This window comes from Colletes latitarsis, chromosome 12 (assembly GCF_051014445.1).
Source record: "Colletes latitarsis isolate SP2378_abdomen chromosome 12, iyColLati1, whole genome shotgun sequence".
Taxonomy (NCBI): domain Eukaryota; kingdom Metazoa; phylum Arthropoda; class Insecta; order Hymenoptera; family Colletidae; genus Colletes; species Colletes latitarsis.
This window is the reverse complement of record NC_135145.1, coordinates 18,759,218-18,773,715: the sequence shown is the minus strand read 5'-3', so window position 1 is coordinate 18,773,715 and position 14,498 is coordinate 18,759,218. Positions and strand designations below refer to the sequence as shown.

General features: G+C 28.5%; 1 protein-coding gene across 1 annotated transcript in view; it reads right to left on the bottom strand.

The window, feature by feature from the left end:
* LOC143348837 (lysosome-associated membrane glycoprotein 5) overlaps positions 1 to 14,032 on the bottom strand; it is a 28,003-nt gene extending 13,971 nt beyond the window's left edge. The window contains exons 1-4 of the mRNA XM_076779498.1: positions 13,847 to 14,032; positions 13,107 to 13,243; positions 6,275 to 6,514; positions 3,041 to 3,157 (exon numbers count right to left, since the gene is read on the bottom strand). Coding sequence (XP_076635613.1) covers positions 3,041 to 3,157; positions 6,275 to 6,514; positions 13,107 to 13,243; positions 13,847 to 13,889 — 537 coding nt within the window. The 5' untranslated portion in view covers positions 13,890 to 14,032. The remainder of the gene's footprint in view (positions 1 to 3,040; positions 3,158 to 6,274; positions 6,515 to 13,106; positions 13,244 to 13,846) is intronic.
* Positions 14,033 to 14,498: the final 466 nt, after the last annotated feature.

Here is a 14,498-nt window from a genome sequence, read left to right as displayed (position 1 = left end):
TTAAAAAATCGAAAATTGTTTGAATCAATTGCACATAACTCTCCATCTTTCTTTCCCCCTCAAATATTTAAAACAACCCCCTTATAATCACCACAATGATCACACAGAATTAAAGTGTTTATTTCATGATTTTAAAAAATTGAAAAACTTTTGAATCCAATAACACAACCCTCCACCTTACTTTTTTACCAAATTTGTCAAACAACCCCCATCAAAAATTATCTCTCTGTAAAAAAATTCTCCATATCATCGATTATTTTCCAAAATTTCATTAAACCCACATTTGCAAAGCCATTAAAAAATCGAAAATTTTTTAAATCAATTGCACATAACCCTCCATCTTTCTTTCCCCCTCAAACATTTAAAACAACCCCTTCATAATCACCACAATAATCACCCAGAATTAAAGTGTTTATTTCATAATTTTTAAAAATTCAATACCTTTTGAATCCAATAACACAACCCTCCACTTTACTTTTTTACCAAATTTGTCAAACAACCCCCATCAAAATTTATCTCCCTGTGAAAAAATTCTCCATATCATCGATCATTTTCCAAAATTTTATTAAACCCACATTTGCAAAGCCATTAAAAAACCGAAAATTTTTTAAATCAATTGCACATAACCCTCCATCTTTCTTTCCCCCCCCCCAAACATTTAGAACAACCCCCTACAATTATCACAATCATCACCCAAAATTAAAGTATTTGTTTTCATGATTTTAAAAAATTGAAAACCTTTTGAATCCAGGTCATAACCCTCCATCTTGCATTTTACCAAATTTGTCAAACAACCCCCAACGAAAATTATCTCCCTGTGAAAAAATTTTCCATATCGTCGATTATTTTCCAAAATTTCATTAAATCCACATTTTCAAAGCAATTAAAAAATCGAAATCTTTTTGAATTTACTGTAAACAACCCTTTATCTTGCTTTTTTACCAAATTTATCAAACAACCCCCATCGAAATTTATCTCACTGTGAAAAAATTTTCCATATCATCGATTATTTTTCAAAATTTCATTAAATCTACATTTTTAAAGCCATTAAAAAATCGAAATTTTTTTGAATTTACTGCAAACAACCCTCCATCTTTCTTTCCCCCTCAAATATTTAAAACAACCCCCTTATAATCACCACAATAATCACACAGAATTAAAGTGTTTATTTCATGATTTTAAAAAATTGAAAATCTCTGAATCCAGGTCACAACCCTCAATCTTGCATTTCACCAAATTTGTCAAACAACCCCCAACGAAAATTATCTTGCTGTGTAAAAATATTCCATATCATCGATTACTTTCCAAAATTTCATTAAATCTACATTTTCAAAGCCATTAAAAAATTGAAAATTTTTTGAATTTACTGCAAACACCCCTCCATCTTGTTTTTTTACCAAATTTGTCAAACAACCCCCATCAAAAATTATCTCCCTGTGAAAAAATTCTCCATATCATCGATCATTTTCCAAAATTTCATTAAACCCACATTTTTAAAGCCATTAAAAAATCGAAAATTGTTTGAATCAATTGCACATAACTCTCCATCTTTCTTTCCCCCTCAAATATTTAAAACAACCCCCTTATAATCACCACAATGATCACACAGAATTAAAGTGTTTATTTCATGATTTTAAAAAATTGAAAAACTTTTGAATCCAATAACACAACCCTCCACCTTACTTTTTTACCAAATTTGTCAAACAACCCCCATCAAAAATTATCTCTCTGTAAAAAAATTCTCCATATCATCGATTATTTTCCAAAATTTCATTAAACCCACATTTGCAAAGCCATTAAAAAATCGAAAATTTTTTAAATCAATTGCACATAACCCTCCATCTTTCTTTCCCCCTCAAACATTTAAAACAACCCCTTCATAATCACCACAATAATCACCCAGAATTAAAGTGTTTATTTCATAATTTTTAAAAATTCAATACCTTTTGAATCCAATAACACAACCCTCCACTTTACTTTTTTACCAAATTTGTCAAACAACCCCCATCAAAATTTATCTCCCTGTGAAAAAATTCTCCATATCATCGATCATTTTCCAAAATTTTATTAAACCCACATTTGCAAAGCCATTAAAAAACCGAAAATTTTTTAAATCAATTGCACATAACCCTCCATCTTTCTTTCCCCCCCCCCCAAACATTTAGAACAACCCCCTACAATTATCACAATCATCACCCAAAATTAAAGTATTTGTTTTCATGATTTTAAAAAATTGAAAACCTTTTGAATCCAGGTCATAACCCTCCATCTTGCATTTTACCAAATTTGTCAAACAACCCCCAACGAAAATTATCTTGCTGTGAAAAAATTTTCCATATAATCGATTATTTTTCAAAATTTAATTAAACCCACATTTTCAAAGCCATTAAAAAATTGAAATCTTTTTGAATTTACTGCAAACACCCCTCCATCTTGCTTTTTTACCAAATTTGTCAAACAACCCCCATCAAAAATTATCTCTCTGTAAAAAAATTTTCCATGTCATCGATTATTTTCCAAAATTTCATTAAATCCACATTTTCAAAGCCATTAAAAAATCGAAATCTTTTTGAATTTACTGCAAACAACCCTCCATCTTTCTTTCCCCCTCAAACATTTAAAACAACCCCCTCATAACCACCGCAATAACCACCCAGAATTAAAATGTTTGTTTTCCAACATCCAAGCTCTATAAACTCTTGTTCGCGAAGATGTAATCGCGCTTTGCAACCATCAAACGAACAATAATTCCAGTGCTCGTGTTAATCGCGAATAAAACAGTTCGACGCGTAGGTCGAACGAGCAAATTGTCGCAAGGATCCCCCGTCACGCGAACGTCTGAATAGAAAATCTAACTGTACGTAGAATTAAACGTGAATCGTCTAGAAAAGGGCCGGCTGTATCGATTTCTGTTCGAAACGAGCATTTCGTGTGCGAGTTGAACGCAGCTTTCGTGACCCCGATCGCGTTCGCGGAGACGAGAACCGTTCGAAACGTAGGGAAATCACGTTTTCTCGGTTCTCCATTAATCGTATAGTACCTTGGCGAAGCTCCACAACAGTACGAACGCATTCCACTTGAGAGACATCGATACCGTGTTCTCGTTGTCGCAGTTTCCGGTCACCTTGGCATCGTTGGGAACGTAAATGTTCGATTCCTGCAATAAACGTTTATTCAGACTCTGCACGAACTGTTTCGTTTTGAATCAGGCTCGAATTAAGACTCGTCATTAGGGGTGGTTGCTGGCTCTCGAATGTTTAAATGTATTTTTGGTCATTTAGGAACGACATAATTAACACTAGAACTATCGAAACAGTCGAAATGAACCATTTATTGATTTTGATGAAATTTGTAAAAAGTTTAGTCGACTGAATTTTTGAAAATTTGATTTTGTATAAGAGTATAAATAAACGCTTGATTTTTATTGGATTATACATTTCTTTAAATCAGTCAAAGTTACTCATTCGAAATTTCTAATAAAATTTGTAAAAAATTTACTGATCTGAATTTTTGAAAATTCAATTTTCTATAAAAATATAATTAAACAATTTATTTTCATTGCATTATACGTTTCTTCAAAACAGTCAAAATGACTTATTCGAAATTTCTAATAAAATTTGTAAAAAATTTACAGATCTGAATTTTTGAAAATTTAATTTTTTATAAGAATATAAATAAACTCTTTATTTTCATTGCATCATAAATTTCTTCAAAGCTGTCAAAGTGACTAATTCGAAATTTCTAATAAAATTTGTAAAAAATTTAGTCGAACAATTTTTTGAAAATTTAATTTTCTATAAGAGTATAATTAAACACTTTATTTTCATTGTATTATACATTTCTTCAAAACAGTCAAAGTGATTAATTCGAAATTTCTAAAAAAATTTGTAAAAAATTTACTCTTCTGAATTTTTGAAAATTCAATTTTGTATAAGAGTATAAATAAACTCTTTATTTTCATTGCATTATGACTTTCTTTAAAGCAGTCAAAGTGACTCATTCGAAATTTCTAATAAAATTTGTAAAAAATTCACTTGAACAATTTTTTGAAAATTCAATTTTCTATAAAAATATAATTAAACAATTTATTTTCATTGGATTATACATTTCTTTAAATCAGTCAAACTGACTCATTTGAAATTTCTAATAAAATTTGTAAAAAATTTACTCGACAGAATTTTTGAAATTTTATTTTGTATAAGAGTATAAATAAACTCTTTATTTTCATTGCATTATGTCTTTCTTCAAAACAGTCAATGTGACTCATTCGAAATTTCTAATAAAATTTGTAAAAAATTCACTTGAACAATTTTTTGAAAATTCAATTTTCTATAAAAATATAATTAAACAATTTATTTTCATTGGATTATACATTTCTTCAAAACAGTCAAAATGACTCATTCGAAATTTCTAATAAAATTTGTAAAAAATTTACAAATCTGAATTTTTGAAAAATTAATTTTCTATAAGAATATAAATAAACACTTGATTTTCATTGCATTATACATTTTTTCAAAGCAGCCAAATGGACTATTCAAAATTTCTAATAAAATTTGTAAAAAATTTACTCCTGAATTTTTGAAAATTTAATTTTTTATAAGAATATAAATAAACGCTTTATTTTCATTGTATTATACATTTCTTCAAAACAGTCAAAGTGATTAATTCGAAATTTCTAATAAAATTTGTAAAAAATTTACTCCTCTGAATTTTTTGAAAATTTAATTTTTTATAAAAATATAAATAAACGCTTTATTTTCATTGTATTATACATTTCTTCAAAACAGTCAAAGTGATTAATTCGAAATTTCTAAAAAACTTTGTACAAAATTTACTCAACTGAATTTTTGAAAATTCGATTTTCTATAAAAATATAAATAAACATTTTCATTGCATCATAGATTTCTTCAAATCAGTCAAACTGACTCATTTGAAATTTCTAATAAAATTTGTAAAAAATTTACTCGACAGAATTTTTGAAATTTTATTTTGTATAAGAGTATAAATAAACTCTTTATTTTCATTGCATTATGTCTTTCTTCAAAACAGTCAATGTGACTCATTCGAAATTTCTAATAAAATTTGTAAAAAATTCACTTGAACAATTTTTTGAAAATTCAATTTTCTATAAAAATATAATTAAACAATTTATTTTCATTGGATTATACATTTCTTCAAAACAGTCAAAATGACTCATTCGAAATTTCTAATAAAATTTGTAAAAAATTTACAAATCTGAATTTTTGAAAAATTAATTTTCTATAAGAATATAAATAAACACTTGATTTTCATTGCATTATACATTTTTTCAAAGCAGCCAAATGGACTATTCAAAATTTCTAATAAAATTTGTAAAAACTTTACTCGAACAATTTTTTGAAAATTCAATTTTCTATAAAAATATAAATAAACACTTTACTTTCATTGCATTATACATTTCTTCAAAACAGTCAAAATGATTCATTCGTAATTTCTAAAAAACTTTGTAAAAAATTTACTCGCCTGAATTTTTGAAAATTTAATTTTCTATAAAAGAATGAATAATTATTTTAATTGCATTATGCATTTCTTCAAAACAGTCAAATTGACTCATTCGAAATTTCTAATAAAATTTGTAAAAAATTTACTTATCCGAATTTTTGAAAATTTACTTATCTGAATTTTTGAAAAATTAATTTGTATAAAAGCATAAATAAGCACTTTACTTTCATTGCATTATACATTTCTTCAAAGTAGCCAAATGGGCCATTCAAAATTTGTAAAAAAATTTCTAAAAAATTTACAAATCTGAATTTTTGAAAATTTAACTTTGTATAAGAGTATAATTAAACACTTTTTTTCATTGTATTATACATTTCTTCAAAACAGTCAAAGTGACTCATTCGAAATTTCTAATAAAATTAGTAAAAAATTTATACATCTGAATTTTTGAAAATTCAATTTTCTATAAAAATATAAATAAACACTTTACTTTCATTCCACTATACATTTCTCCAAGGCAGTAAAAATAACCCATTCGTAATTTCCAATAAAATTAGTAAAAAATTTACTCCTCTGAAATTTTAAAATTTTAATTTTCTATAATATTATAAACAAACATTTCTATTGCATTATATATTTTTCCGCGTATCTATCGTGTTAATGTCTTCGGTGCAAATAAATACACTATAATTGTCGAGTAGTTCTAGCGTTAAAAGATTTTTCGAGCAACCGTAGTTCGTCACTTGAGAGTCTTTGGTTCGGCCATGTTTGATTCATCAATGAGCATTGTTACCTGATCTTCACCGAGTTTCGTTCGATATTTCACCGTGATCAGAGCGTCCACCTGCAGGAGAATGCACGCTTGGCCGTTGCTGCCGTCCAATCGGTACAAGGGTTGCTCCGTGGAGAAGGATCTGTGCGTCGACGTGGACGTCGTCGTCGTCGTCGTCGTCGTCGTCGTCGTTGTCGTCGCCGTCGCCGTCGACTGTGCAGGTATCGTTGTTGTGCTCCATACTTCGAAGTTCACTGCTTGCTTCGAAATATCATTCACGTTAAAAACACGACTGTCCAAACAACAAAGATGGTCAGTTCTTATACAATATAGAAATATACAGGGTGTCCCGTAAATAGTGTACGAACCGAAAATGTGGGGTAGCTGAGACGATTCTGAACAACAATTCCCTTTGCAAAAATGTCGGATGCGGCTTCGTTTTTAAATTATTAACGAAAAACACTGACGAATTATATAGGGTGTCCAAAAAGGTTGAGTTAGGTTTGGGTTAATTTTTACAAATTAATCGACAAGTTTTTCTTTCTATATATATGTACACTAATTACTTATATACAGGGTGTCCATAAAGGTTGGGTTAGGTCTATTCTTATACAATATATATACCGGGTGTCCAAAAAGGTTGAGTTAGGTTTGGGTTAATTTGTATAAATTAATCGACAAGTTTTTCTTTCTATATATAGGTACACTAATTACTTATATACAGGGTGTCCATGAAGGTTGGGTTACGTCTATTCTTATACAATATATATACCGGGTGTCCAAAAAGGTTGAGTTAGGTTTGGGTTAATTTGTATAAATTAATCGACAAATTTTTCTTTCTATATATAGGTACACTGATTACTTATATACCGGGTATCCAAAAAGGTTCGGTTAGGTTTAGGTTAGGTAATGCATTTTGGATACATTCCCAAAACTGATCTTTTTCTATCGTAGTTTTCTGAATCAACTGTTTTGCGTGATCCCATAAATAAAAACGAATTTTTCCCGTAAATTTTGGAACTCTTATATCTTTTCAATAAAGCATTTTCGGACGTAAGTTTATAGGAACTTTCTTCATCTATTTGACTTCAGTAACTTGTAGTATAAGTTTGGTCCCAAATTTTTTGGACACCCTGTATAACGTCCTCAATTATAATTTTAATATCTTTAATGACGAAAAGTTAATTTACAGAACTGTGTTTCTTTAGGTTTTAAAGCTTGCTTTTGTGAGTTTAGTTTCGAAGTTTGGTCTCAACCTTTTTGAACACCCTATATAACGTCCTCGACTATGTTACAATTTGAATATCTTTAATAACGAAAAGTTAATTTGCAGAACTGTGTTTCTTTAGGTTTTAAAGCTTGCTTTTGTGAGTTTAGTCCAAATCATTATGGACACCCTATGTAAAGCCCTCGACTACAATTATAATATTGTTAATAACGAAAAGTTAATTTACAGAACTGTGTTTCTTTAGGTTTTAAAGTTGGCTCTTGTGAGTTTAGTTTCGAAGTTTGGTCTCAATCTTTTTGGACACCCTATATAACGTCCTCGATTATAATTTTAATATCTTTAATAACGAAAAATTAATTTACAAAACAGTGTTTCTTTAGGTTTTAAAACTTGCTTTTGAGAGTTTAGTCCCAACCAATATGAACACCCTATATAACTTCCTCGACTATCATTTTAATATTTTTAATAACGAAAAGTTAATTTGCAAAACTGTGTGTTTTTAGGTTTTAAAGCTTGCTTTTGTGAGTTTAGTCCAAACCAATATGAACACCCTATATAACTTCTTCGACTATCATTTTAAAATTTTTAATAACGAAAAGTTAATTTACAAAACTGTGTTTCTTTAGGTTATAAAGTTGATTTTTGTGAGTTTAGTTTCGAAGTTTGGTCCCAATTTCTTTGGACACCCTATATAACTTCCTCGACTATCATTTTAAAATTTTTAATAACGAAAAGTTAATTGACAAAACTGTGTTTTTTTAGGTTTTAAAACTTGCTTTTGTGAGTTTAGTCCAAACCATTATGGACACCCTATATAACATGCTTGATTATAATTTTAATACCTGTAATAACGAAAAGTTAATTTGCAAAACTGTGTTTGCTTAGGCTTCAAAGTTTGCATTTGCAAGTTTGGTATAGTATTCACACTCTGTTAAGTGAACATTCCATCTGTCAATAGGAAGCTAGAAACGAGGTTCGCGTGCAAGTATCGAGGTTGCATTTGCTCTATGCAATTGAGATAACGTATGGAAATGCTCGACGAGCAACAGGCTGCACTTAACGCATGCTCTAAAATACTTATCGACCGGGATCGTGTATCAAGTCACGATCTTATCGGACTCAAACTGCATCGTTTTCGTCTCTATATTTAGCAGACTATTTCAAACTCAATATTAAGAAATCAAAGACAGTCTAAAAGAATTTAATTTCCTATATTACATCATCCAAATAAAAAATAAAAATTGCATACAATTTTTAAACAATTTTACGAGTCATTCTATAGTTATTCTATAGTTCATTCAGACAGATTAATAATTATTCTAGAAATTCAAAATTAAAAAGTCAAAGAAAGTCTAAAAAAATTTAATTTCCTATACTTTATTCAACAAATAAAAAATAAAAATTCGATGCAATTTTTAAACAATTTTGTGAGCCATTCTATAGTTATTCTATAGTTAACTCAGACAAATTAAGAATTATTGTCGAAATTCAATATTTAAAAATCAAAGACAGTTTACAAAAATTTAATTTCCTATATTTCATCATCCAAATAAAAAATAAAAATTTGATGCAATTTTTAAACAATTTTACGAGCCATTCTATAGTTATTCTATAGTTAATTCAGACAGATTAATAATTATTGTTGAAACTAAAAATTTAAAAATCAAAGACAGTCTAAAAAAATTTAATTTCCTATATTTTATTATCCAAATAAAAAAGAAAAATTCGATACCATTTTTAAACAATTTTATGAGCCATTTTATAGTTATTCTATAGTTAATTCAGACAAATTAAGAATTATTGTCGAAATTCAATATTTAAAAATCAAAGACAGTTTACAAAAATTTCATGTCCTATATTTTATCATCAAAATAAAAAATAGAAATTGGATACAATTTTTAAACAATTTGACGAATCATTCTATAGTTATTCTATAGTTCATTCAGACAAATTAAAAATTATTCTAGAAATTCAAAATTAAAGAATCAAAGATTAAATTAAAAAATCAAAGACATTTGATACAATTTTTAAACAATTTTACGAGCCATTCTATAGTTATTCTATAGTTCATTCAGACAAATTAAGAATTATTATTAAAACTCAAAATTCAAAAATCAAAGACAGTCTAAAAAAATTTAATTTCCTATATTTCATCATCCAAATAAAAAATAAAAATTGCATACAATTTTTAAACAATTTTACGAGTCTTTCTATAGTTATTCTATAGTCCATTCAGACAAATTAAGAATTATTCTAGAAATTCAAAAAAAAATCAAACATTAAATTAAAAAATCAAAGATATTTGATACCATCTTTAAACAATTTTATGAACCATTTTATAGTTATTCTATAGTTAATTCAGACAAATTAAGAATTATTGTAGAAACTCAAAATTCAAAAATCAAAGACAGTTTACAAAAATTTAATTTCCTATATTTTATCATCCAAATAAAAAATAGATATTAGATACAATTTTTAAACAATTTGACGAATCATTCTATAGTTATTCTATAGTTCATTCAGATAAATTAAAAATTATTCTAGAAATTCAAAATTAAAGAATCAAAGATTAAATTAAAAAATCAAAGACATTTGATACAATTTTTAAACAATTTTACGAGCCATTCTATAGTTATTCTATAGTTCATTCAGACAAATTAAGAATTATTATTAAAACTCAAAATTCAAAAATCAAAGACAGTCTAAAAAAATTTAATTTCCTATATTTCATCATCCAAATAAAAAATAAAAATTGCATACAATTTTTAAACAATTTTACGAGTCTTTCTATAGTTATTCTATAGTCCATTCAGACAAATTAAGAATTATTCTAGAAATTAAAAAAAAAATCAAAGATTAAATTAAAAAATCAAAGATATTTGATACAATTTTTAAACAATTTTATGAGCCATTTTATAGTTATTCTGTAGTTAATTCAGACAAATTAAGAATTATTGTAGAAACTCAAAATTCAAAAATCAAAGACAGTCTAAATAAATTTAATTTCCTATATTTTATTCACCAAATAAGAAATAAAAATTTGATGCAATTTTTAAAGAATTTTACGAGGCTTTCTATAGTTATTCTATAGTTAATTCAGATAAATTAAGAATTATTGTCGAAATTCAATATTTAAAAATCAAAGACAGTTTACAAAAATTTAATTTCCTATATTTTATCATCCAAATAGAAAATAAAAATTCGATGCAATTTTTAAACAATTTTACGAACCATTCTATAGTTATTCTATATTTAATTTGAACAAATTAAGAATTATTGTAGAAATGAAAAAAAAAATCAAAGATTAAATTAAAAAATCAAAGACAATTGATACAATTTTTAAACAATTTTATGAGCCATTTTATAGTTATTCTATAGTTAATTCAGACAAATTAAGAATTATTGTAGAAACTCAAAATTCAAAAATCAAAGACAGTCTAAATAAATTTAATTTCCTATATTTTATTCACCAAATAAAAAATAAAAATTCGATGCAATTTTTAAACAATTTTACGAACCATTCTATAGTTATTCTATATTTAATTTGAACAAATTAAGAATTATTGTAGAAATGAAAAAAAAAATCAAAGATTAAATTAAAAAATCAAAGACAATTGATACAATTTTTAAACAATTTTATGAGCCATTTTATAGTTATTCTATAGTTAATTCAGACAAATTAAGAATTATTGTAGAAACTCAAAATTCAAAAATCAAAGACAGTCTAAATAAATTTAATTTCCTATATTTTATTCACCAAATAAAAAATAAAAATTCGATACAATTTTTAAACAATTTTACGAACCATTCTATAGTTATTCTATAGTTAATTCAGACAAATTAAGAATTGTTGTAGAAATTCAAAAAAAAATCAAAGATTAAATTATAAAATCAAAGATATTTTATACAATTTTTAAACAATTTTATGAGCCATTTTATAGTTATTCTATAGTTCATTCAGACAAATTAAGAATTATTGTTCAAACTCAAAATTAAAAAATCAAAGACAGTTTACAAAAATTTAATTTCCTATATTTTACCATGCAAATAAAAAATAAAAATTCTATAAATTTTTAAACAATTTTACGAACCATTCTATAGTTATTCTATAGTTAATTCAGACAAATTAAGAATTGTTGTAGAAATTCAAAAAAAAATCAAAGATTAAATTAAAAAATTAAAGATACTTGGTACAATTTTTAAACAATTTTACGAGCCATTTTATAGTTATTTTATAGTTAATTCAGACAAATTAAGAATTATTGTTAAAACTCAAAATTAGAAAATCAAAGACAGTCTAAAAGAATTTAATTTCCTATATTTCATCATCCAAATAAAAAATAAAAATTCGATGCAATTTTTAAATAATTTTACGAGCCATTCTATAGTTATCCTATAGTTCATTCAGACAAATTAAGAATTATTCTAGAAATTCAAAAAAAAATCAAAGATTAAATTAAAAAATCAAAGATATTTGATAGTATTTTTAAACAATTTTATGAGCCATTTTATAGTTATTCTATAGTTCATTCAGACAAATTAAGAATTATTGTTCAAACTCAAAATTAAAAAATCAAAGACAGTTTACAAAAATTTAATTTCCTATACTTTATTCAACAAATAAAAGATAGAAATTAGATACAATTTTTAAACAATTTTACGAGTCATTCTATAGTTATTCTATAGTTAATTCAGACAAATTAAGAATTATTGTTCAAACTCAAAATTAAAAAATCAAAGATTAAAATAAAAAATCAAAGACATTTGATACAATTTTTAAACAATTTTATGAGCCATTCTATAGTCATTCTATAGTTAATTCAGACAAATTAAGAATTATTGTCGAAATTCAATATTTAAAAATCAAAGACAGTTTACAAAAATTTAATGTCCTATATTTTATCATCCAAATAAAAAATAGAAATTAAATAGAATTTTTAAACAATTTGACGAATCATTCTGTAGTTATTCTATAGTTCATTCAGACAGATTAATAATTATTCTAGAAACTAAAAAAAAAATCAGAAATTAAATTAAAAAATCAAAAACATTTGATACAATTTTTAAACAATTTTACATACCATTCTATAGTTATTCTATAGTTAATTCAGACAGATTAATAATTATTCTAGAAACTAAAAAAAAATCAAAAACAATCTAAAAAAATTTAATTCCTATACTCTACCCTACAGACAAAAAATAAAAATTCAATAAAATTTTCAGACAATTTTACAAGTCATTAAATAATTACAAAAAACACGTGCAACAAAATTCCAAAAGACAATCGTAAAACGTCTCGTTCCACAGTAAAATTTCGATCGCCGAGACTCGAACCGGCTCTGTCACAGTTACCACCCACCGATAACACCGACACGCCGCGCCCCCTCCCTCGACAACCGGAAAGGTCACATCCTACGAATCTCCATTTACATAATTGTTCCCCACATACGTTACAACGCGTTCACTACTTCCGGTGCGTGTATCGATCGCGAAAAAAACCACCCAGCGACCATTAAATATTCAACTTCCTCGCGAAACTACATCCCCGTCATCCCTCGCGTAATTCGTTTCCTCGAGACACTCTGTTTACGTTCCCAGAGGGGCGGTGGGGAGCATTCCTCTTACCAGGGGTAGCTTGGAATTGGGAACAGGCAAATCGAAGATGACCCTAGGCGTTCTGCGTGTCGTGTAGAGATGCTCGTCCACCTTTTGCGGCGCCGTCGAGGGGCTGGGGACGCTGAACGCCGTGCTCAAGACACACCCTACGAGAAAATAAATCATCCCTTAAACGACTCTCCTAATAACACGCAATTCTATGCAAATATTCGGTCCTCCGAACCGAAAGTGTTCGCGAGGTGGTTGACTCCTTCGAAATGTCGCTGTGCCCCACGCTATCGCGCGACAATATCAAAGACAACTGTCTACGCCAGAGCCCCGGGCCACGAAATTCTTCTCAAACGGAAACAGCGACTAGAGACATTATTAAAAGACAAAAATTGTGATATATTTTTTATTCCGATGAAGACAGTGTGTTCTTCAATTTTTCGAATGGGAAACAACGACTATATTTTTTATTCCGACGAAGACAGCGTATACTTTAATTTTTCGAATTTATGAGATCGAGCTCGAGGAACGCGATGACCTGCTCGATCGTTAAAACGCGTTGCGACATCGTGTGTCCGCCAGAGTTAGGGTCAGGGCCTCTGAATACCATCTAGATTATGAAAAGTCGTGAAATTTTTCCTCGTTCGACACGATCCACAGTCTAAACCCAAGGGTAACCCCCTGCAACCCTCCAACGAAAGCACTGTCCGTTCTGTCGCAGAGCGATTATCAACACAGAGTCGAGGATTCGAGGAACTCACACAGTACGAAGACGGCCTTGGTGTGGTCCACGCGCCGCGCCATCGCTGGTCCGTCGTCTGGCTCGGAAATTCACGGACGAAGGTTGATGGGGTGAAAGGAAAGATACGCCTGGCCGCGAGACGACTCTGCCCAGGCGGCGTTCGCGAAGCTTGTGAGAGGAGCGAGAAAGCTCGGGGCGCAGACGGATCGATAGAAGCTTTCAGCATGCGCTGCGGTGCCTTTCTATATATGCGCGGGGAAGCACGGTTAGGGGGCTTTCCATTGGCTGGTTGCGCGGTTCGCCGCGCGGTGGCGCTGCCGGTGACGTCGCGCAGCGGGCTGGATCGAAGACTTTGGTGACGTTTTGCCAAAAAATGAACTTTTCATCAAATAAAAAATTTTTAATCAATTGGTATTGCCTCTCAAATATCTACTGACCTTGAATTAAAGAATTTGGTGAAATTAACTGTAAATTATGGCTGTATCGAACTGTTGAAGTTTAATGTTTTCAAATGTACTTTCTTTTTCACGGTATTTTGACGATCTCGTTTAATGTTTTCTCTTCGTTTCTTTTCTACAATAAACAGCATTGTTGTCTATTAAAAAATATTGATTACGACTCAAGTTATTTTATTTATTGTACCAGGAATGTAACGTTGAATGTACTACAGA